The sequence below is a fragment of the Hyposmocoma kahamanoa genome, unplaced genomic scaffold, assembly GCF_003589595.1.
Source record: "Hyposmocoma kahamanoa isolate Upper Pololo Valley unplaced genomic scaffold, ASM358959v1 92, whole genome shotgun sequence".
Taxonomy (NCBI): Eukaryota; Metazoa; Arthropoda; class Insecta; order Lepidoptera; family Cosmopterigidae; genus Hyposmocoma; species Hyposmocoma kahamanoa.
The window spans coordinates 3,633,355-3,655,636 of NW_020654748.1; the positions used below are offsets into that span (position 1 = coordinate 3,633,355).

Sequence of the window (22,282 nt, forward strand, 5' to 3'; positions counted from 1 at the left end):
GAATTTTCGTATAAGAATTAATGTTTGTATATTTTAAGTAATTTTAATTTAAAATAAAAATAGTTATATATTTCATTAATTAATTTGATTTAATAAATTTCTACATAAGTTTCATATACTCTCCTATAATATTGATTCTATTCTTGTCTAAAAAGAACAATGTAAATGGACGGACTATAAAACACTTACACTTAGACCAAAGTTTCAAGAAAAACTTTGTACTAATACCTACATCTTATAATAATAAACTGGGGCATTCCCTGTACTATGAGTACCAGAACATCGAAATTAACTCAGGGGCGTTACCCAAAACGCACAGATCCAATTCAGAAAAGTTCGTTTCCACCATTTCCACGAAGCAGTCGCTTTTCAAGTCCATGCCTAAACAAAATATATAAACGCGCGCAAATAAAATAAAAGGGCGCGTTCCCATTATGTCGTAACGTTTTATTTATCGTTGGACGACTGTCGCGTCTAGCCTGTTCCCATATCATGACTATCTGTCGTGACTGTGTTCTGGACGTTTATTTTATCGTTGAACGACTGTTGTGTCTAGCTGTTCCCACTAGATCGTGACGGCAATTTATCGGTTCACAGCAGCCGCCTTGTCGTTTGCACGACAGAATCGTTTGAAGCTACGATTATCTGTCGTCGCATTTTTATCGTGACGATTTATTTATCGTCGGATGATTGTCGTTCTAGCTCTTCGCATTGTAACGACATTCTTGTCGTCGTAACGTCTAAAAAGTCGTGAACGACAGTTAATCGTGTTGTTCTATGTGTATGTCTTCATACAAGCTACGACACTTTAAACTACACGACTATCTGCCGTCACGACAAAATGGGAACGCGCCCTATTGTTTTTCCTAAAATTCTGACGGATAATTAGTTCTATTCTCGAAACTTATCGATGATATAACTGGGCAGCGGTATGAGATACAAGAACTTATTCAATACCATCATTCCAGCTGAAAAGGCAAACGCTATACCCAAATTGAAATCCATGTTAAAATCACCCGACAGGTATATATCCCCGTTGAAATTCTTAGCTGTAAAACGTTCAGTAAGAAACGCTTTGCCACTCGCGTACCGGCAGTTCGCATTTGAATTCGTATTCAGATTTGACGACGTTTGAATGAGACTAGTTATAGACGTGCAGTTTTCTGTGTCGCTGTAAGGCAGAATGTTAAATGTGGGCTGTTTGAATATGTTTCTGTGAAGGAATATTGATGCGTAACGCGTGTGCGTTATGTAGGTTATGTAGAAAAGCCATTCTTCGAAACCTTTGTAGGACCTGTAATGGAAATTCGCTATTAATACTTTTGATTTCTTTTTGTATTAGGCTCAACTACGAAGGTAGTGTGGTGGTGGCCTTTGTTTCAACAACCAATGGTATTTCGTTATTGGGACATCTGTTTCCCGATTGATTTTTGTTTAGTGACGGCATTGGTTTCAAAGTGCGATGTATACTGCTAGGGTTTCATTTGCGGCATTATAAAAATGTAATATGGATCAGCTTATTACTTCGACACTGGAAAGGTAACATGTGTTAGGTGCATTGTGTTATATGGAAAAGCTGAAACTTTCTAGTTTACCATATAACAAATAAAATCAGAGTTACATTTTTTTTACTAAAAAAAATTACTTTAAATAGCTCTCCTGTAATATTTTCCAAATGCACGTTAGACGTTTTACATTTCCAGGGTCGACTTCTATTTTTATTTCTTAATTCCTAAACATATAATTTTCTCTCAAAAGTCTGCGAACTTTTGTACCGAAATTACTTTATTTGAATTGTGTAACGTGCAAACTAGATAGGATGCGGGAATTCTCGAAATTGCGCAAGAATTCTCCGGAAAACGCTCGACTTGTTCTTTGACTCGTATCTAGTTTGTACGTAACGATACGAGTTGACATAAAGTTCATTAAGCTATGGTTATATTAATTATTTTCCATTTCGTTCGTGACATTGTAAATTGAGCCCAAAGAGACTGGTTATATGATTTAATTCCACACAATTCGGAAAATAACAACTGATTTACGAAGTTCAGACAGTTATATTCTGCGAATAGATAGTTCTGTAAAATTTTTTTATTGGTACTCACCTCAAAACACCACTAGCAAGCATTACGTAAATGCATGTGAGGTAAATATTGACCATAGCGGCAATAAGACCGTTCTTGACGAACATCATGACGGCGATAGCCTGCTGCTCAGCATATATGTAGCACGACCATAGCACTAGAGAGAAGTATAAGTAATCCGTGCTTTCCGTTATATCTGATATAATCCTGAAAACAATAAATAGTAAACTTTGATCATTGTTCATAGCTGTTTTTTTCCAGTTGGTACATATTTGAGTCTACCAGTGCAAAAATGGTATTAACCGTGAAATGAAGGCATATAGATAGATTTAAAATTAGTCCAATTCATTTCATGTATCATATTATGACCAGTATACAAATTTTCTTTTACGCATGAAAATAGCATCTAAATATATGTAATATTTATGTACTTTAGTGTCATCTAAAGGATAGTTTCCCAAAGTGGTCTCTACTGCTCCCCAGTGGGCGCTGAACAGTCCTAGAGGTAGGTAGGGGCCTCAGAAGCAACAGGGGTTGATGCTCTCCAGGGAGTGCAACCACATTTGAAAAACAAAACCTGAATTATCGATATTTTTGTGATTTTTTGTGTAATTTAATATAAAATATACGAGTGATGCCTAAAGAAATTAGTTTTAAAAATTATAAAATTTATTATTTGTTACAGGTATCGATTTTTTCAAAGTGTTCACCATGAACACGTATACACTTTTCCATTCGTCTAAACCACTTGAAAATATCGATGACCACTCTTCTTTAGACATCTCTGAAATCTCTAAGTTATAAGCAGCCAAGACATCTTTGCTCAAACCGCTTGCTTTTTAATTTTTCTTTAATTTTTGGAAAGAGGTAAAAATCACAAGGTGCTAAGTCAGGGGAATATGGCGGGTGGGGCAGGAAAGATACATTTTTTTAATGAAAATAGTCGAGCGTTCTAGCAGAAGTGTGCCTCCGCACACGGTGTTGTCGTGATGCCAGAGTAGGTGCTGGATTCTTGACTTCGGCCGGTTGTCACACCAAGCTGACAACACTTTTAGGGCACAAACTGCTATATACCATTCGGAGTTAATTGTCCTTTGATTCTCTAGCACTACAGTAGCAACGGGTCCCGTCATGCAGAAAAATGAGGCGCTCATTTGTTTCTGTGTGCTTCGTGTACGACGAAATTTCGTTGGCGTCGGCTCATCTTCAAAGCAAACAAAGCGACAGTCCACTGTATGGTGATACAGTGGACTGTCGCTTTGTTTCAGGATCATAGTTATATACTTATATAACCATGTTTTGTCACCTGTCAGTATATCATAAACGTTATTTTTCTCGCCAGCGTCGAATTTATCTATCATAAATTTTTTCTTTTTTCTGCGTTTTTTCTGCTCATCGTTAAGTTTGTGCGGAACCCATCTCGAACAACGCTTATGGAGAGATAGTTGTCCGTGAATAATAGTTTGCGATGCTGCTGATCCAATGCCCAGTTCTCGCTCAAGCTCTACACATGTAGTTCGTCGGTTTTCACGAATTACTTTTTCGACAGCTTGAACGTTTTCTTGAGTAGCCGCGGTTGGCGGCCGACCCGACTTCGCCTCATCGTCAAAGCTTCCCCGTCCTCTTTTAAATTCAGCAAACCAATTGAGAACTAGCTCGTGAACAAGCAGTATCACCAAAAGTTGTGGCTAAAAGTTCAAAACAGTTTGCGGATTTAAACCTTTTTTGTAGTCAAACAAATCGTAACAGAAAATCACGTCGAGAGAGCTTCATTGTTGCGAGCAAAATTCCCGCCAGATTGTCTCCGAAAAATAAAAAGTAAATAAAAAAGAATGCGATTTAAAACGTGTTCCATTTTCAAATTTATTAGCAAATAACCTGCCTTTACGACGGTGTTTATCTTGCTAGTATCAAACAAGTGATTAAAAAGTATCTAAGTTGTTTTAGCATGACCCTCGTACGTACTTTAAATTATTTTTTGTGGTAGTGGGCGTTGAATTTTTTTTATCTTGCATAAGTGGGCGGTGAGTCAAATAGTTTGGGAACCTTTGATCCTAAGTAATATTGTAGAACAAAAATTAAATGTGAGTGACACCACTTTTACGCTGATAGCCTCATTTTGAGACTCGGCTCTACAATTAAATTAAATTAAAATACTATAATTCACCTACAACAGTCCCCGTAGCATGGCTACGCATGATAGTCGCGAAGCAAAATTGAAATAAGCGCTATTGGCTGTCTCAATCAGATCTAATTTAGATAGCCAAATAGCGCGCGCTTATTTCAATTTTATCGCGCGCGTTGCGACCATCATGCGTAGCCATGCTAAGGGGGCTGGTTATGCTTCAGAGGGAGTATTTGTTTCGCGTTTATAATATGTTACCATTTTAAAACACATAATAGGCAACGTATTATTACCAATAGTTGAAAAAAAATAATAATTTCTATCTTACTAGGATTATTGCCCTCCGTCCATTTGAATCACCTGCTACGATCCCCTGGGGGCTTTATCTGGATTTTTTATCCACATGGATCCTTTGGGGGATTAATTTGGATTTTTTATCTTGAAATTCGATGTAAATAAATAATAGTCGCAGAGGGTCCGTATAATATGATCCCCATCGACTTATGTATAAAACATATTCTCCAATTTAGAAGGTATTGAACGACAACGAGTATTGCGACGTAGCATTTGGTACGCCACCTTCGTAAATAGGCTTACTTTCTTCAAACATCTCACTTTTGCCACTGGTAGGTAACAATAGTTAAAAACTTACGGGTAAACAATAGCCACAGAAGCGAAAGTAGTGAGGAAGGAGAACGGTATTGATACCAAGTTCCAGGATAATAGTAAGCTTGCGCCACTGTAGAGGCCTTCTTGAGACTCCTGGTAATACCTCGTTCGATATGGACCAACTGTAATTGTCACGTTATTATCACTTTAGAAATACTTTAAATACTAACACTTATGTAAAAAAAGAAAAAAGAGCAATTTTAAAACCAACTCTAATTCTTGAAAAATATAAGTATTTCATTAAAACCATTACGAAATTTATAATTTTTTTTTTATCAGGATCATAGAAATCAGCTAAGACATTATTAAATATTCAAAAGTACGACTTTATAGTAATTTCAACAATGTTCAAAATAGCATGTTTGTAAAGCAGATTGTTTGTATTCTCACATTATACTTACATAAGCAAATAGTATTCATAATGCTGATAAAGTAAGTACCGACCATCGCGTTGAATATTAAACCGCTTTTCGTAATGAATGCCCTTTGGTAATCCTAAAAACAATAACAGTCATTTTTAAATCTTTTCTTTGATTTCGAACTTATTCGGCTCGAAGGACCAATATGTGTCATGTGCTTTTGTTTATGCTCACCTTAGCCTCATTGTAGAACACCCAAAGAATCAGGAAGTACAGTGGCAAGCATAATAACCTCATAAACATTTGTTTCAAGCCATGTTTTTTCAAATTGAAGATAGACGCTAATACACGCCTGTAATGAAAATAATATACGAGTAGGTACATTTTAGTTTCAGTTGGGTATACGTTAAACCAGCTGTCTTAGCAGTAACGCAAATAGACGAATATCGCAAAAATGGAAAAACTTCTCTAGTCTACCGGCTATGGCGCTACGGTAGTAAGGGTATATATAATATGTATATGACATTACTTACAAGTATAACATCCAAATGATTCTCACGCCACCTGGATTCCCATAATTAAGCTGCATTTTATTAGGATTGATAATTCTGCTGTGTTCGTTGAGATGGCCCTGCATGAGGCCCTGGCCTTCCAGCTTAAACTTTTCGACGAGAGCTGCAATCTGGTGGTTCGATTCGATGAAGCGCTCGCGAGATCTGCGGTCTACTGTTGATAGGCACACTGCGGGAAAACAAAATAAATTTTGCACAAAATATGATTCTACTTATACACATGCAAACATATACGTTTCACTGCTGGGTAAAGGTGGCCCAGTGCATGTAGACTACTTCACTTGTCTTCTGAACCTTCTTAGCGGCAGCATGCAGGTACTACATACAAGAGACGCTTTAGTATGAGAATGAGGTTCAGGGACCACCTGAATTCTGTCTACTCTTAATAGTTTTCAAACCAAATCAATCAAATTTTTGAGCAAAACACATTTTCCGTAGATCTGTTCCGCACCTTTGAATCTTTCCATAAAGGTCAAGGTAGGACTCACAGTAATACATCAAGGGGTTCTCGAGCTGCGGGCAGGGAAAGCCGATGCTGGCGAAGTAATCCAGCAAGCTTCGAGTGGGTCCTGCATACACCACGTCGCCAAGGCACAGGTACACAACGCGTTCCAGGAACGGGAACACGTCTGGAAATAAGATTAAAGAGTTGCTGCAACACTTCTAGGTAAATCAAAATACTAAATTCTATTTTAGTCTAAGAAACCTAAATAAAATCTAAGTATTAACACAGTAGAGAACACATAAAGTTAAATCGATTATAAAATTTAAGCACTTTTTATATCTTTCGGACGACTTTCAGAAATACATAGGGCGCACTATAAGTTTCTGGAACTGGCCACTTACATAAACAATTTTTAAAAAGTAATTACAACATAATTTGAAAATGGAACTCTTTGGTTGTAGAATATAGTTGGTTTCATCTGACTGTCACTTGTTTTTACATTGTGGCGTCAGAAATTGGTTGTCTACATCACCATGGATTTAACTTGTGAAAATTTTCGTAGTTTGATTTTCTACGACTTTAAGTGTAATTTAACAGCTCAGCGGAACTTCACTAGGCTTCAAATTGCTTTTGGCGATGAAGCACCATGCAAGACGACTATTTATAGCTGGTTTACCGAATTGAAATGTGGTCGTGTGAAACTCAGTTGCGAATGTCGCGATGGTCGCCCGTCCACTTCTGTGAACAACGAAAGCATCGTTGTTGTGCGCCGTATGATCAAAACAGACAGGCATGTGACATACCATGAGATTCGGGCATCTTTAGACATAGACATGAGTCAAATACAATCAATACTACACAAACATTTGAGTGTGAAAAAGCTGTGCTCTCGGTGGATCCCACACAATTTGACTGAGGCTCAAAAAACGGATCGCGTCACATCGTGCAATGCCATGCTTACCAAATTCGACGAACGAAGGGGCGTCAAATTTGATGTAGGACACTGTGGTAACAGGTGACGAAACATGGATTTATAGTTACGATCCCAAAACAAAGCAGCAATCGAGCGTATGGGTCTTTCGAGATGAGCCGAAACCAACCAAAGTGACGCGCGTTCAAAGTGCCTCTAAGCGGATGATTGCTTCTTTTTTTAATAAAAGTGGACGTAGCTACTGTTGCTTTGGAGAATCGTTGTACCGTGATTGGTACACGACCATTTGTTTGCCGGAAGTTATTGACAAACTCCGTAAAAATAACCGTAAACGCCGCATCATCTTGCACCACGATAATGCCAATTTTCACATGACCAGACAGACAAATGAAGTTTTGAAGGTGACGTTGACCTTATGAGCCATCCCGCGTACAGTCCCGACCTGCCACGTTGTGACTTTTATTTATTTCCAAAAATTAAGAACAAGTTACGCGGTCAACGATTTTCATCACCTGAACATGCTGTCGCAAAGTATGAAAAATATGTTTCAGAGATTATCACGGAGAAGTGGCATAAATGTTTTCAAAATTGGTTCATTCGTATGAAAAAGTGCATTAACGCTAACGGAGAATATTTTGAGAAACAATAAATTCATTTCTGACCGTTTATAGTATTTTTTCTTATTAATTCCGGAAACTTATAGTGCGTCTACGTATATTCATTGCTAATGTAAAAAATACTAAAAATGCTACGCGTTCACTGAAAAATAATAATAAAACGCACACTGAGATTATTTTATAACTAAAAGGGATTTAGACCAAAAACAGAGGTTGGAGGTTTTCAAATATAATCGACGAAGTATAATTAATGATGGTATAAAAAAAAGAATTAAAAATAATTACATCTATTTATTTATAAGTTTATATGTATATGATTATTGTGCTTACTGAATTGAAACGTCGTTATTGTAACTCCTTTTGAAATCTATTTCAATTTTCTCAATTTTGCACAACTCAAGCGTCAGTTATGAAATTTTATTAGAGATCAGCGAGGTATCTTTATATTATACTTACCAGATCGAGGTTTCTCCATTGTAAGTATGATAGCGGTGCCATACTTTTTAGCAGCATTAGACAGTATGGAGATCACCAAATACGTGTTCAAGGGGTCCAAATCCCAAGTTGGTTCATCCAGGAGAAGTATGACTGAAAAGTAGATTGCAATATAATTTTTTTTTATTGTTAGACCCGTTCTGGCAAAGAAAAGTTCTGGAAGGAATTTTTCTTTATGTTTGTTCTATCTTCGTATCAATAATAACTAAAAAGTAGATTTTTTTGTATTTTCTTTAAGAAAGAAGACGCAACGATAGAAAGGTTTAAAAACTATACAGTCGAAAACATCAAAAATTCGGATACGTCTCTCTATGCACAGATCCTTTCTAATGTGAGGCCATAGTACATCACGTTGATCCAAAGGTTGATGACTTCGCACGTTTAGTGAACCTTGTCCGACCTGCAGTTTTCTGGAAATGTTTCCCTTTATAATATGTAACAAAGAGTGTAGTGAACTGTTCATACTTTGGAAAGCCTGAACGATGCTGACTCCCTGGTCAAAATTAAACCAATACCTTCCATATAGCACGCATTCGTTCTCCCAACTGCTATTACTTATTTTTATCTTACTTATTTATATTCTTGCCCTAGGATTCCCACTGGGACAGAAGATATTATCTATTTTCACTTAGCATGATCATGACAAACTTCTCTTGCTTTACTTACATTCATCAATCTTTGAAAGATCCTCTTATTCTTCTCACTACGGACTTCAGCCTTTTTGTTCTCAATTTGGTCTGAGAATTTACTTCTTGGCCGTTCTCTTCCAGTGATGCCTTCCGTATTAGCTCTATATATTTCTTTCGTTAATCTACATTCACACACCTCAACATACCATTTTCTATCTTTATACAGACCTAAAATTAACAGGAAAAACAAACAAATGAATAACTAACTTGGATCTCTGATAAGTTGAACTCCAATGACCAAGCGTCGATATTCGCTTTGAGTTAAATTTGTCACGCATTTGTTAGCCACCTGCAATTCACGGGTTTATTAGCCGGCTTAAAAAAATTTGAGGTAAAACGGATTTGGATGGACGTTGGCTTTTAAAAACACGTTAAACTACTAAGTACCTGTGATAGAGCTAAATCAGCCATGACCTGTTTAACTTTTGACGACTTCAGGTATCCGGATAGCTGTAAAAAAAATTTTGGTTTTTAATTATAATGTGCCACCGAATACGCCAAGCGCGTTGGTACGAGGCCGACCGGACTCGCCCGTGGCGTGAGCTCGCTAGTGTTGCCTTTGAAACACGGGCCGTAAGACGCCACCTACAAGCCGCCACAGGCGCGCTTGAGTGGCCCTTTTTCCATGGTGCGTGGCGCGAGCTCGCGCCTTTGAAGTTACCGACGCACGGTGGATCCAAGAACATTCAACCACGGGCGATCTCAGACGGCCCTGTTCCCACCACGCGCTGGCGCGAGTTCGCGCGGCGCGGCCCGCCTTTATCGATTAACTGAGGTGTACGAAAAGAGCCTCCCCGCGCGACGTACCATTTCTTTCTTTTACTTATACTTCGATTGGCAAATCCTTTCACCACAATGGCAAGCATTATAGTGTATGCCGTCGATAAGAACAATTAGCTGAATCTCTAACTACGCTACTCTCTAACTCTCTAACTACACTACTACGTTGTAAAAAAGAGACAAGACGCAAGACTCGACTCATGAAGACAGAGACTCCACTGCTCGATGTATTACGATACTAACGAGTTTCTGAACAGACTCTAGTTAAACATTAGTGCTCGAGTCTATTTATGTAACGAATCGCGCTCGCGTTCGAGTCTGTTTAAGTAACGAGTCGAGTTCGAGTCTGGTAAGTCCTACAGCATAGGACGTAGCTCAGGTAGCGTAGCGAGAGATACTTTTAAATATAAACTGGGATTATCTTCATAAATAAATATTTATTACGTATTTTACATGTTGTTTTTTGGAGGCTTCTTCTAGAACTGCCAAGATGTTCTTCTTTTTTCTATCCTATTTTTTTAAATACATTCTAAATACAAATCTATATTCATTCAGCTAGTACTTCTACTCATAGAGTAGAGCCTAGACTACAGTACCTACTGAGCGGAGTTGTGGTGTGACGTATTAAACTGTAGTATAATTAAGTATTAAATAATCTTCTTTTTTAAATCACCATATTGGATTTTACTTTTTTATTTAATTCGTGGTCAATAGAAGCTGTTCAATAAAATTGGCCCCTGCTTGTCGTACTCGAGACTTTGTAGAGTAGAAGTCGCTTCGAGTCGAGTTTTGTTCAAAAGGCAAGTTAGGTTTACGCACTTGACTTACTAAACTTAGTTTCACGACTCGAGCTCCTTTTAGACTCTTCAGTTGGTCGTACCAGGAATCGAACCTGAGACCTCCTCATTTAGTACCCACAGTGCTAACCGTTAGGCCAAAGAGTATATCAAATAATTAAACATTTTAGTTTTGGTTATTTAGTTTAGTTTAGTTGCTTGCTTTTTGAAATTGTCATAAACGTCATAACATAAAGCACATAAAGTCTCGTATTAATAAACTTTAAAACAATGATTATACCTTAGTAAGTGAAAGAGCTAAAGTTTGTTGCACACTTAGACCCGGTAGCAGTTTGGTCGAGTGGCGCACCAGAGCGCATGTGGATTTGAACTGCTCTTCTTCAAGAGGAACTCCTTCAAGGAGGATGTGACCCTTGGAGGGTACGCGGCGGGCTATCACGTCCAAGAGGGCGCGTTTGCCGCTACCTGTTGGAAAAACTATTTATTAACATTTGTAAAAAGAAGTATTCCTTTAAAGGACGTGTTGCATACGTTACTTGTTTATATGTACGTGTCTTTTGTTTCTACCTGTAGATTGACGCAAATAATTTATTAGAGACAAGTTTTGTTTTATACTGAATCCACGAATATAGTACAAACAAACTAATGACCTGAAGAAAATTTTATTTACGCATATTGATATGTATATTTAAAAGTACCTTTCGAACCAAGGATGGCTGTGACCTCTCCGCTGTGTGTAGTGAAGGAGACATCTTTGAGGATGATGCCAGTCTTCACGCCACCTGTCAGACGTTGGAAAAAGCTGCCTGGCTCCACCTAAGTACACGGTATTATTAAATGATGTTTACGTATATGTGGTTTTTATAATAGTTATGTCGTACATATACACTCTGGCTTTTGTATATTATACGATGTTCATGTTATCAAATTTTTTGATAACTTGAGGTCAGGCTTGTTGTTGGAGTTCCGTTTTTTGAGCCGTTTAATTTGTTTGCGGACTCATGCGCGCAATTACGATCGAATTTCGGTGGCATTGTGTGCTGTGCACGTGCACAGAGGTGGACAGAGGGATGAGTGAAACATTTATTGGCATGTGGTAGTCTACAAATCGATGTTCACAAAAACGGTCATATAGTATGTGAAACTGCCTAAACTTTAATCTTTACATATTGAGTGGATGTTAATTGAGAGTTCAACGGTTCAAGTGTTTCGGGCAGGATGTGCCAAGGACTTGAATTGAATGTTTAGTATGGATAACGGCGAAGGAAAACATGAACATGAAGGTTGCTGCACTTAAGCAAAAACTAAAACTTTACCTTGAAAATCAACGAATTTATGATTTCAAATATAAATTAATATTCATTTAATTAAAAATCATGGATATCATTTTGGATATAAATACCCGTACAAACACTTGAAAGCAATTGAATTAAATACGTCCGTCTGCCGCCCCAATCGAATTTCAGTCGAACGTAAACTACGAGACAAAAAAGCTTCTAACAACTCACAAAATTACGCTCGTCTGGCTCGCCCTTAGGGTGGGGCCAGATGAGTGTAATCTTGTCCGTTATGAGTCGCGTTTTTTGAGTAGCTACATTTACGCTACTTTCAGATTCAAATAAAAGTCTGATTTGTGCCACACGACGATGCAAAATGAGTTGTCTGCCGACTCAGGGGCGCAATCACAGACGAATATTGGTCGCACTGTGACGTGCTTGTGCGGGTGGAGAGACGGGTGAGGGTAAGAAGGTGAAAGAAACTTTACTTTACGAATTGATGTGGATATTCATATAAACTTTCTTATTATGAATATTATACATTATTAAAGTGTGGGCAACTTTAATCTTTCCATATTGAGTAGGTGTACCTTATTCTAACATCATGTAATGATCCATTACATATATAATGTAATGGATAATATAACACAACGTCGTACGCTTAAAAGACACTTAATAAAATCGTTCGTATGGCGGTCTAACCGAATTTCAGTTGGACATAAACTACGACATACACGTATTGTCATACAAAAGACATCAACGATAGACGGGAAGAAAATTGTATATGCGTTTGCGGTCACTCTTGGGCTAGTGTTCACTGCCTAATTTCCCTGGCGACGTTTAACATTTAAGTGTAACATGCAATAATATTTCACGAGAATATACTCGAATAGTTAAATAATAAAATTTGCCATAGAAATTAAACAGAGAACAGAACACTAACCCAGCAAATGTTTTTTTCTTTTTACTATATTTTCTATGTATTATCGACCAATGCAACTTTGCGTAATTCGATCAAAATAACCCTTTTTATTTTTTATAACCTCCTAAGACTCAACAAACTGTAACGGGAATGTTAAATGCCCAATGCAGAGTCAACAGCACATCAAGCTATCCGAAATCAGAAATATCGGGAAAACAAGAAATCATATCGTGGTAAGAAACCTGTAATTAGCGATGATCATTATACATTTTGTTCGAATATCGCTCCCAGGGCAAAACGGAAAAGGATCCATCAATAGCGGTAGCTTGACGTGTTGCCGCGATTATGTGAGCGTGAGCCGTGATTTGTTTTTTTTTTTTATAATATCATGTGACGGGACGAACAAGTCGTTCGGCTGATGGTAAGCTACACGCCTGTCCATAACAGTTGCGTACCACTCCCGAGCTTTAAATCGCAAAGATTTGAGAGGCATTGCCTGTCACCCTGAGACAAGTAGACAAGTCTCATGTGCCTGTAATTTTACCAGCACACTTCAAAACCGGAACACAGTAATGCTGACATTACTGCATGGCGGCAGAAATAGGTAAAGTGGCAGTACTACCCTGGACAAACTATTTCAGAAAGAGCTCTCCTGCTACATTTTAATATGAAGAGTGTGCTAAATAATTCTTACATGCTTCAGGCCCAAGCAAGTATGCTCTCAGTTTTATTATTTAAAATGCAACCGGAAGGTTTTAGTGTACTAGTACTTTATGGATCAAATAGAATATAGGTAAAGCGCTAAATTTCAATGAGATATTTTCTCTATAATGTACAGATGGCAGCACATCTTCTGATGGGTCTTATTTCGATGTACCGAACGCGACATTCGAACAAAAGTGTATAGATCGACGCGTCGCTGATTGTACATTGCGCGTTTACGTGATCATACGAATAATATTGTATTCGTCTGAATCATTTCACATATTATGTACATACCTTTTGATATTCATGACATGAGGCCTATATATGTGTGTTCTTGATTGTCAATTAGTAAGTTTACAACACACACTTCATATACAAAACCATCAAAACAGATATCATATTTTTGCTAAATCAAAATACCCGTGAAGATTGTAATTTACAAACCAGTACCATCTACACACAAACAAATGCAAAGTATGTAAGTACACAATTATAATGTCGCTCACCTGCCCGGAATGGTAAACATTACACAGTTCCAAAGTATAGTCGCCTCCAATCATTTTTACCTTTAAAAATGCTTTAAACTTTTAAAAATAAAACTAAACACATTTAAATTCCATCTCCGAGAAACACACTCTCCCCTTTCGAAGAAATCAGCAAACTAACATTACGTGGTTAACTTCAAACTGAACGGAGAGTTGAGCACCGTTGCCAGACTTATCTGTGCCTAAGTTCATATAAGTGTTGGTCTGATTTACGAAAAGTGATTGTTTTTTTTAAACTTTAGTATTTATGTCATTGGGACAAGGTCCAATTTTCAGTTTACATGTACAAAAGTGCATTTAAGGCCAAGTCACTACATGGTTTAGCATGAGCTTCGTGTTACAATAACCATATTACTGTCCACTGTTTGGCAATGGCCTCATTTGTAACCTACAGGCTAGCCTACTACATCTACTACAGAGTTTTTTAATATTTCTAAAAACAAAACTTTCAAAAGTAACTGGATCAAATTTTTAGAATTTGTATTTTATTGTAAATTATGTGTAATTGTTTCGATCACGTGTCGATCTTTATTCGTGCAACTACATAGTTCAATTTTTTTATACTGAATATAAAAACTTCTTTAAAAGCAGTCGATTCGCCTTAACATCGAAAGCCTAATTTTCCATAATTTTCAGAGCGTCGTTGCCGTTCCTCGTTCCTCCAAAGGCTTGCTTCAACGCTTACTCTTTCCCTCACATTATAAACTTTCATTTAAATATGAAACACCTTCATGGTCCCACCATTCCTACGTACCTGCTTCACAAATATCTCTCATCTCTTTCAAACATTTAGCGTCGAATGAGCCTAGAATGGGAGACTAGATGTGCGCAGTGTCACTGACTCAGTTCAGCATAGTACGTCCATGACAGTCCGCTAGTGCGCGAACTAACAGCCAAGTTTCAAATATTCCGAACTTGTGAACGAAACAAACGAAAATCGAATGACATAAAATCTTAACAAAAATCGAATAGATGATTGGGTGTTTTTTAGTGTAAATTATTATTTGTTAAATTTAGTGTAGTGTTTTGTTGATAGTGTGATTTGGAGTGCCGTAGTTTGGAATCCCGTTGGCCGGTGTATTATCAAGTAAGTTGACACTGGAACGAGTTCTTGTATTTGTGTAGGTGTTATGAGATTTAGATTAGGCATTTATATGTACCGGAAGTTAATATTAACGTTAGAGTTACATTTTGTAGACATTCTGCATGTACACTTGCAGTAATTACGAATTATTATGTACAATGAATACACAATGTAGGTATAAATAACACACTGTATTCTTGAAAAAAATTTTCCTGTAAACTCAGCATGTTATCCCGTACCAAATTTGGTAGTCGTTAAATAAAAAACTTCATTTAAATGTCTGTTTAAGTCAACCGTAAACTTAAATCACTAATGATATTATGCTGCAAGAATTTAACAAAAGAAGCTTCAGTGGCGGGAGATCATTGACACCTACTATAAAGTACCTACCTACTTACCTAGTTTAGAAATGTAAAAAAGAATACTGTATCTCGGATCGAGATATTTTGTTCTATTTTTAATGTTCATGCGGTCAGTTTTCCGTTTCCAAACTGCACATCGTTACGAGACCGTGTAAAATATAAAATAGAATATTTTTTTACCAGTGTATCGTTGTGAGAATTTAAGTAATTGCCGGTTACTTACAAAATTATTCAATGTATCAATTCAATACCTTCATTACCATATTCCATTTTTCAAAATTAAAAAATCCCACTTCTGATAATCGTTATTTGCCGACGTTGTTCCATTCTGGATGCTATTATCAATTATACACCTTAAAATTGTTTCAAAGAATCGTCGAACTATGTAATGCGAAATGAGTCAGCAACGGAAGAAGCGAGGCTTGACCTCTCAGAGGTAAACCCTGTATCTGCACACGTGAGTCCATGACCGGAGTGACTTTTTACCTCCTGTTTTTAACATTGGTGTAGGTAGAGGTCACAATAAACAACCAATATGAATAATTGAAAACTAAACTTTATTCTGTTCCACGATTTCAATTTGCAGCAAATTACTTTAGCCTAGAGCCTAGAGAGTCTGTTATCACTATGATTATTGATGTCTATATGTGTTCGGTTATAATGTTATATAGCAAACCGGCTTTATTCTTGTATGTATATAACACTGATACAACTCGAAAGTGACAAGTAACAAATTTGAAAATATATACCCCATCGATCGGCCGTGAAAAACGCCATTAGATAAATTTAAACCGTGGGTGGTATCATTACCATAATTTTTCATCTTATTAAAGGAAAATTAGGTAAGTTTCTGCAAGCTCTCAAAACAAAGCCCATAAAATGATGATTTTCGACTTGTGACTCTGTTGAAACTAGTGTGCGATAAAATAACGTACTTATAACTAAAGAGATATAATAATGTTCATCCCGAAAAAATCCTCTTCTGAAAAACTTCCTCCGTGGCCGAACGATTACCATGCCAAACTGCCACACAGAGGTCCCGAGTTGGATTCCCGGGACGGGAGAAATATTTGTATGGCCTATATTTATTTCTCTCGTGAGTTTGGGTGTAATTTGTGATTGTCTATGTGTGTGTTCATGGTACCCGTGACACAGGGTTTACCTAATGCGGGGCTATGTTGAGTGTGTACATGTGTGTGTTTGTGTGCTTTTCCAAAAAGGTAGGTACTACATCAAAATCTTTAAACACTCGTTCGGCTTTTGCGGAATTACCATGAAATTTCCATAATACATATCAGTAAAGCATCGACACAGGGCGAAAGGCTTATAATCTGCAAGAATTTGTATTAAGTCAATCGTATAACTCAAAATCAGATACACATACTGCCTTTATAGTACATAGCGTCTATATATATACGGAATTTCATTGTATTCGCAATTCATTACATTGAACATTCAACAGCTGATTTATTAGTCCATTTCTGTACAGTTATAAATCAGTATTGCAAAGGAATTCTTCAAATAAGGTACGCACTAACGAACACTGAATCATAAACATTCGACAACTGTTGCAGAATTTTCCTAGACCAGTCATCCGCATTCTATTCCAAAAACGATGTAAATGAAACCTGTATAAGGCATTAGTAACAAAGAAAACGAGACTATAAATCTTAGAAACTTGAAAAGAGTTAATTCCACTGTAGGTACGAATCAAAGCGAACTGGCAGGAAATGTACAGTCATTGCTAAGAAACAAGAATTCCAATAAAATTTCAAATAGAACTTTAAAGGTTACTTTAATGACAGTAATTGATTGTATCCCGATACTTTAACTATTACGTATTGTACTTAAAGGCATACTTGTTCCGTAGAGCATTTAATATCAAGCTCGTGGATTTTAAAGCGATACTGTACGATTGGAAATTTAAAATGTTTTCCGGATGTAAGTCGCAAAAATTCATTTCTTCCAAACGAACCAACTTTTCGGGCTTTCTGCGGTCACGACTTACTAACAGAAATACGTGCTTTAGATCTTTTCTTTTAGATATAGATTTATAGAAGTTTCATTTCAAGTGAAGCAGTCGTGAAATCCTAAGAACTCGATTTTCTCTTTATCATAAGTACAGTAAAACGTGAGAGTCCTGTGAATATATTAAGTTTTTAATTAAAATACGCTTCTTAGTAATAATAATTGTTTATTTCCAGACAAAAATCCCATTTTACATATACAATGTAGCATAATATAACAATAATGATTACAAGAATAAAACATAGGAGTAAAATAAAATAAAATAAGGTATGACCCATACAGGTCATTGTCTAATCTATTTCCTGTTAACGACGCGGTGGATGGAACGCCATTACTTACAAATTGGACCAGACATATACATATGTGGAAATAGCTCTCAGTCATATCAGAACAACGCAATCTGTCCCAAAAGGAAGCAATACGAACCCTGACAACAGCAAAAACGTCATGTAATCCCTCCTCGGCGAAAATTAATGGTATACATAAACCGCTAAACATTTGGACGGTCTCTCTGATGAAAACATGTAATCGCCGCGCATACGTATTTGCGATAGTAAAGTTGTATCCTTAATATCAAGAATGCGTTATCCAATGTGAAAAAGGAGACATCCTTCCCACCCGTAACACAAATGTAAAGCTTTGCAGTAGAAAAATTATATTTAAGAATCTACAACAACGAAATCTGTTACATAAATTAAACTAAGTACTTCGGTAACTAAATGCATCCCTACAATTTGACCTTAAATAAACCGCAAGCTTCAAGTTAAACTCTAAACATAAGTTATTTGGGCTTCACCTTATCCTAAAATCACGCTCCAGTTGCGAAAATAGCTGTGGTTATAAAATCTAATTAATTCTAAGTCTCGACTGTATACCGTGACGCGTATGTTATAAGCATTCATTTTAAGATAGGCGTCTAAAGAATGCCAGTTGGATTATTAGGAAGTCCACGATTGTCAAAGTAACGCTTAGTTAAAAGGCTTAGTTGGCATAGCGTCTGACACGGTTTGCTAGACGATGTCGGTTCGAATCCGGCCGGATCGAAGAATATTTATTCTAAGTGTTCGATCTTTGTATTAATAATTATAGCAAACTAGTGGAGTAATTTGACAAAAAATAATTGAACATCAATTCAATAAAAATTTAACTGTATTAAACATGTTTATGGCTATTTTTTTTTGCTAAACTTGTTTATAAATATAAGTAGGATCACCAGTTGAATGCATATGATTAAAATAGTGTTGGTGTTTTTGTTGCAGCCTGCATATTTCAATTCAATAAAACAATACTATGGTTCCGAGTTGTAAATGTTGTTTTAAGACAAAAATGATTCATTCAACTCTTGTTTTAATCTTTTCAAACTGTGTCATGAAATAATGAGGCACTGATACTGAAATCCGACCAGGTTGATAAATAATATAATTCTACTCTAATTGTACCTATTAACTGCGAGCACGTACATAGCATAGACATGCTTATTTCTTGGTAAGTTGAACGCCATACCTACTTCAAATTCTTGGAACGTCCCGGTCCACCTGCCCGCGTTGGCTACATGTGCATTGACTATTTTGGACCACACAACGTGATTCATGATTTCTTTTCTAAATTGTTTGTACTGACTTTTCAGTAAACACGAATATAACTGGTGAACAGAGACATAAAATTTATGTTAAATATTACCCCTCATGGAAGAATGGCATAAGTGGAATTACGTCAAACATGTTTATTGCTTCATTAGGTACAGAAAAATGTAACCCACATCCTCTCCAATTGGAGATTAGATACAGAAAAATATAACCCACATTCCCTAAAATTGGAGACGACGTGGGTTATATTTTTCTGTGTCTAATGGAGCAATAAACAAGTTTGACGTAATCCCACTTATACCATTCTTCCATGAGGGGTGTTATAAGAAGCTTACGCTTCAGTTATGTTGGTAAAGTGTTACACATTTTGGTGACTGAAATGGGCTACCTGAATCTGACTATAAATTTTTAGATAGAAAAATATGTGGACCTCGCCGTGTAGATCACGTTCTTGTTAGTATATCGGTCTGTTGGTATAATAAAGCCTCATGTGGTAATACGTCAAAAGTGCTTATAATGAAAGTGTTAAAAATATTACTGACTAATACCAAATAATGTGTAATTTTAGATCTCCTATTTAAGTAATTTTGGCACATGGGACTTGTCAACTTATGTTGTCAATGTAAAAACAGGTTGAAGGCATTTTTCGTCAAACAATACTCTGGTACTGTTTGATAAGAAAATGTCATCAAGTATTAATATTATTGGTTATTGTTGTTAGTAGTAGTATCAGTTAGGCATAATTTATATTGCGGTAGAACGGAATGGAAGCGAATTTTTGTAACGATATTGTTCATAGCATAATGAAGCCAAAATCTTCCGCGGAATTCTCAAGCATTCGCGAGAAGAAAAGATTTTGGTTCGTATTTAATTTGTACATTACACAATTGACCACAAAGTTCATTATGCTATGACAATAGGGCTACGAAAATTCGCTTCCATTCCGTTCCGCCGCAATATAAATTGAGCCTGAATGTAATGAAAATTTAAAATATTATTATTGGTAGTAAGAATTATTATAATTTCTTTTGTTTATTATAATTTCTTTTAGTTTAATATATTTTTATTTAGTTTCTTTTTAAGAAAGCGCATTGTGCTGTGCGACGACTGTAGCCACCTACGTATAAACCCGTTAAAGGGATTGCAGTAGGTAGGTTAGATTTAATAACACAGGAAATTACTTTGTTTTGGAAAATAAATGAGAAAAATGTCTCAGGGTGCCAAGCGCCGTGGCAGTGCCCTTCAGATCTTTCCTATTAAAGCTCTGAATGGCACTGCAACTGTTAAGGACATGCGTGTACCTTAACACCAAGCACACGACTTGTTCGTCCCGTCACTTGATTTCGTTCGTAGAATCTTTAAATTTCTCTCCTGAAAAGTTGTAATTTTGCAGATGTTGCTTCATTACACCGAGGTTGCGCTATCGTTCCCTGTATATAATTGCAATTTTGAATAAATATAGTTATTTGTTATGCAAGACCGCAAAGTTGATGTTTGACGGGAGTACTTGTATTTAAACTTGAGCAAGCGAAGGTTTCCAAGATCGCTCGTGATTCAAAAATAGAATCCTGAGCGTAGCAACGGTTTCAAGACACGAGACGCGAAACAACTTTTCACCTCACTACAGCGACAAAAATGGTAGATGAAAGAAAAACAGTTGAACTATAACAAATCAGTTTTTAATAAACAAAATTAGTTATGGTTGTCAATTTAATGTCAACAATAATAAGAACAAAATATATTATTGTATTTATATTACATAAATAATGTACGACAAATCACGTAGTTGAACGTGTCACTTTTTTCATCGAAAGAACAAGTCAGGTGCACCACAGTCCATCGTCAAGTTCGAATATCAAAAACCTTTGCGAGGCATTCCCAACACACGCATAATTTTGCTTAATGGGGAAACCTCATCTACGATATGTATAAAATTTGAGAAGTAAATACATTTTTATTTTGTATTTTATTTTTTTTTAATTTATTTTTTATTTTTTCAAAAACGCCTTTGTGCAGATTTCTAATGAGAAAGAAAACCTTTCCGAGTTAATGAGCTGAAAAATTGTTTTTTTTATTGTGTTGTAAGAGTGGATCAAACCAGTAACAACATCATCCTACCAACCCATTGACTTACAAATAAATACCAACCTTAATTATTCGTACCCGTCATGATAAATATGTAAGAAAATGACATAAAATTAATCCCTTAATGTAATCTTAAGTGTTTAGAACCAACTCTTCTAACTTGCAGTTAATCTTCATCACGTAAAGTTTATTACTGTAGAAGCGCATCACGTGAGTATATTATAGAAGCATACAGCCATGACATACCTGTCATATTATGTAGGTACATTAATCTTCACTTAAACAAAATGAGCAAATGTTTGACTAATGAAGTCAGCTAGCCTCAATTTGCAGTTTTATCTAGAAGCTTTACAATGTGTGACTCGAGTCCATAGCTGGCTTCTGATATACCTAAGGCATATATCGTACCCCTCATGGAAGAATGGCATAAGTGAAGTTACGTTAAAAATGTTTTATTGCTCCATTAGATACAGAAAAATATAAACCACAACCTCTCCAATTTTTGTAACTCTATCGACTAATATTGTCGATAGTGTTACAAGAATTGGTGAAGCACATCCTTTTTATATATGTTATATTTTTCTGTATCCAAGAGAGGAATAAACATTTTTGATGTAACTTCACTACTTATGCCATTCTTCCATGAGGGATGTAATATGTTATTGTCGTAAGTATGATAGTGCATAGTGCATTACGCCGTCAGAAATTTATTACTGCTACTTTTACTTAGATTTATTATAAACATAAAGTTTTTTTGCCCGCTTTATTGTTACATACTTTTGGCATCCTCAAGATGTAAGTATCCAAGCAGTAATAATTACCTATGTACCAGAAATCTATAATAGTCAGCGGCTGTACTCTTGCACCAACCTTTTAAGTAATTAATAGATTCAGGCGCTGCGTGGCGGAAAGCCGTAGAAGTTCGTGAAGTAGCAAAGTAAACAGTAAGTCTTTTTTTTATAATACTAAGTGACGGCACGAACATGTCGTGGGTCTAGTGGTATGCGACACGCCTACCAATAAGAGTTGCAGCAGTGCTAAAAAGTCCTTCGGCCGCCGCCATTAGAGACAAACTGTTGACAGTTCTCGTGAGTAGTAGCAATTAACAACTTATTTTATTAATAG

The 22,282-nt window shown here is 36.5% G+C and overlaps 2 protein-coding genes across 2 annotated transcripts in view; one reads left to right on the forward strand and one right to left on the reverse strand.

Moving 5' to 3' along the window:
* Nucleotides 1–628: 628 nt before the first annotated feature.
* Nucleotides 629–14,042, reverse strand: LOC113236508 (ATP-binding cassette sub-family G member 5). The gene is made up of 13 exons (XM_026472615.1): nt 13,974–14,042; nt 11,262–11,379; nt 10,844–11,028; nt 9,374–9,436; nt 9,194–9,275; nt 8,259–8,390; nt 6,298–6,438; nt 5,771–5,978; nt 5,472–5,589; nt 5,280–5,373; nt 4,862–5,000; nt 2,106–2,291; nt 629–1,294 (listed from the first exon to the last, which is right to left on the reverse strand). The coding sequence occupies exons 1-13, from the start codon at nt 14,025–14,027 to the stop codon at nt 892–894; spliced, it is 1,923 nt and encodes a 640-aa protein (XP_026328400.1). The 5' UTR covers nt 14,028–14,042; the 3' UTR covers nt 629–891.
* Nucleotides 14,043–14,876: 834 nt separating this feature from the next.
* LOC113236980 (ATP-binding cassette sub-family G member 8) overlaps nt 14,877–22,282 on the forward strand; it is an 82,851-nt gene continuing 75,445 nt past the window's right edge. The window contains exon 1 of the mRNA XM_026473212.1: nt 14,877–15,099. The gene's annotated coding sequence lies outside the window, so the exon portion shown is untranslated. The remainder of the gene's footprint in view (nt 15,100–22,282) is intronic.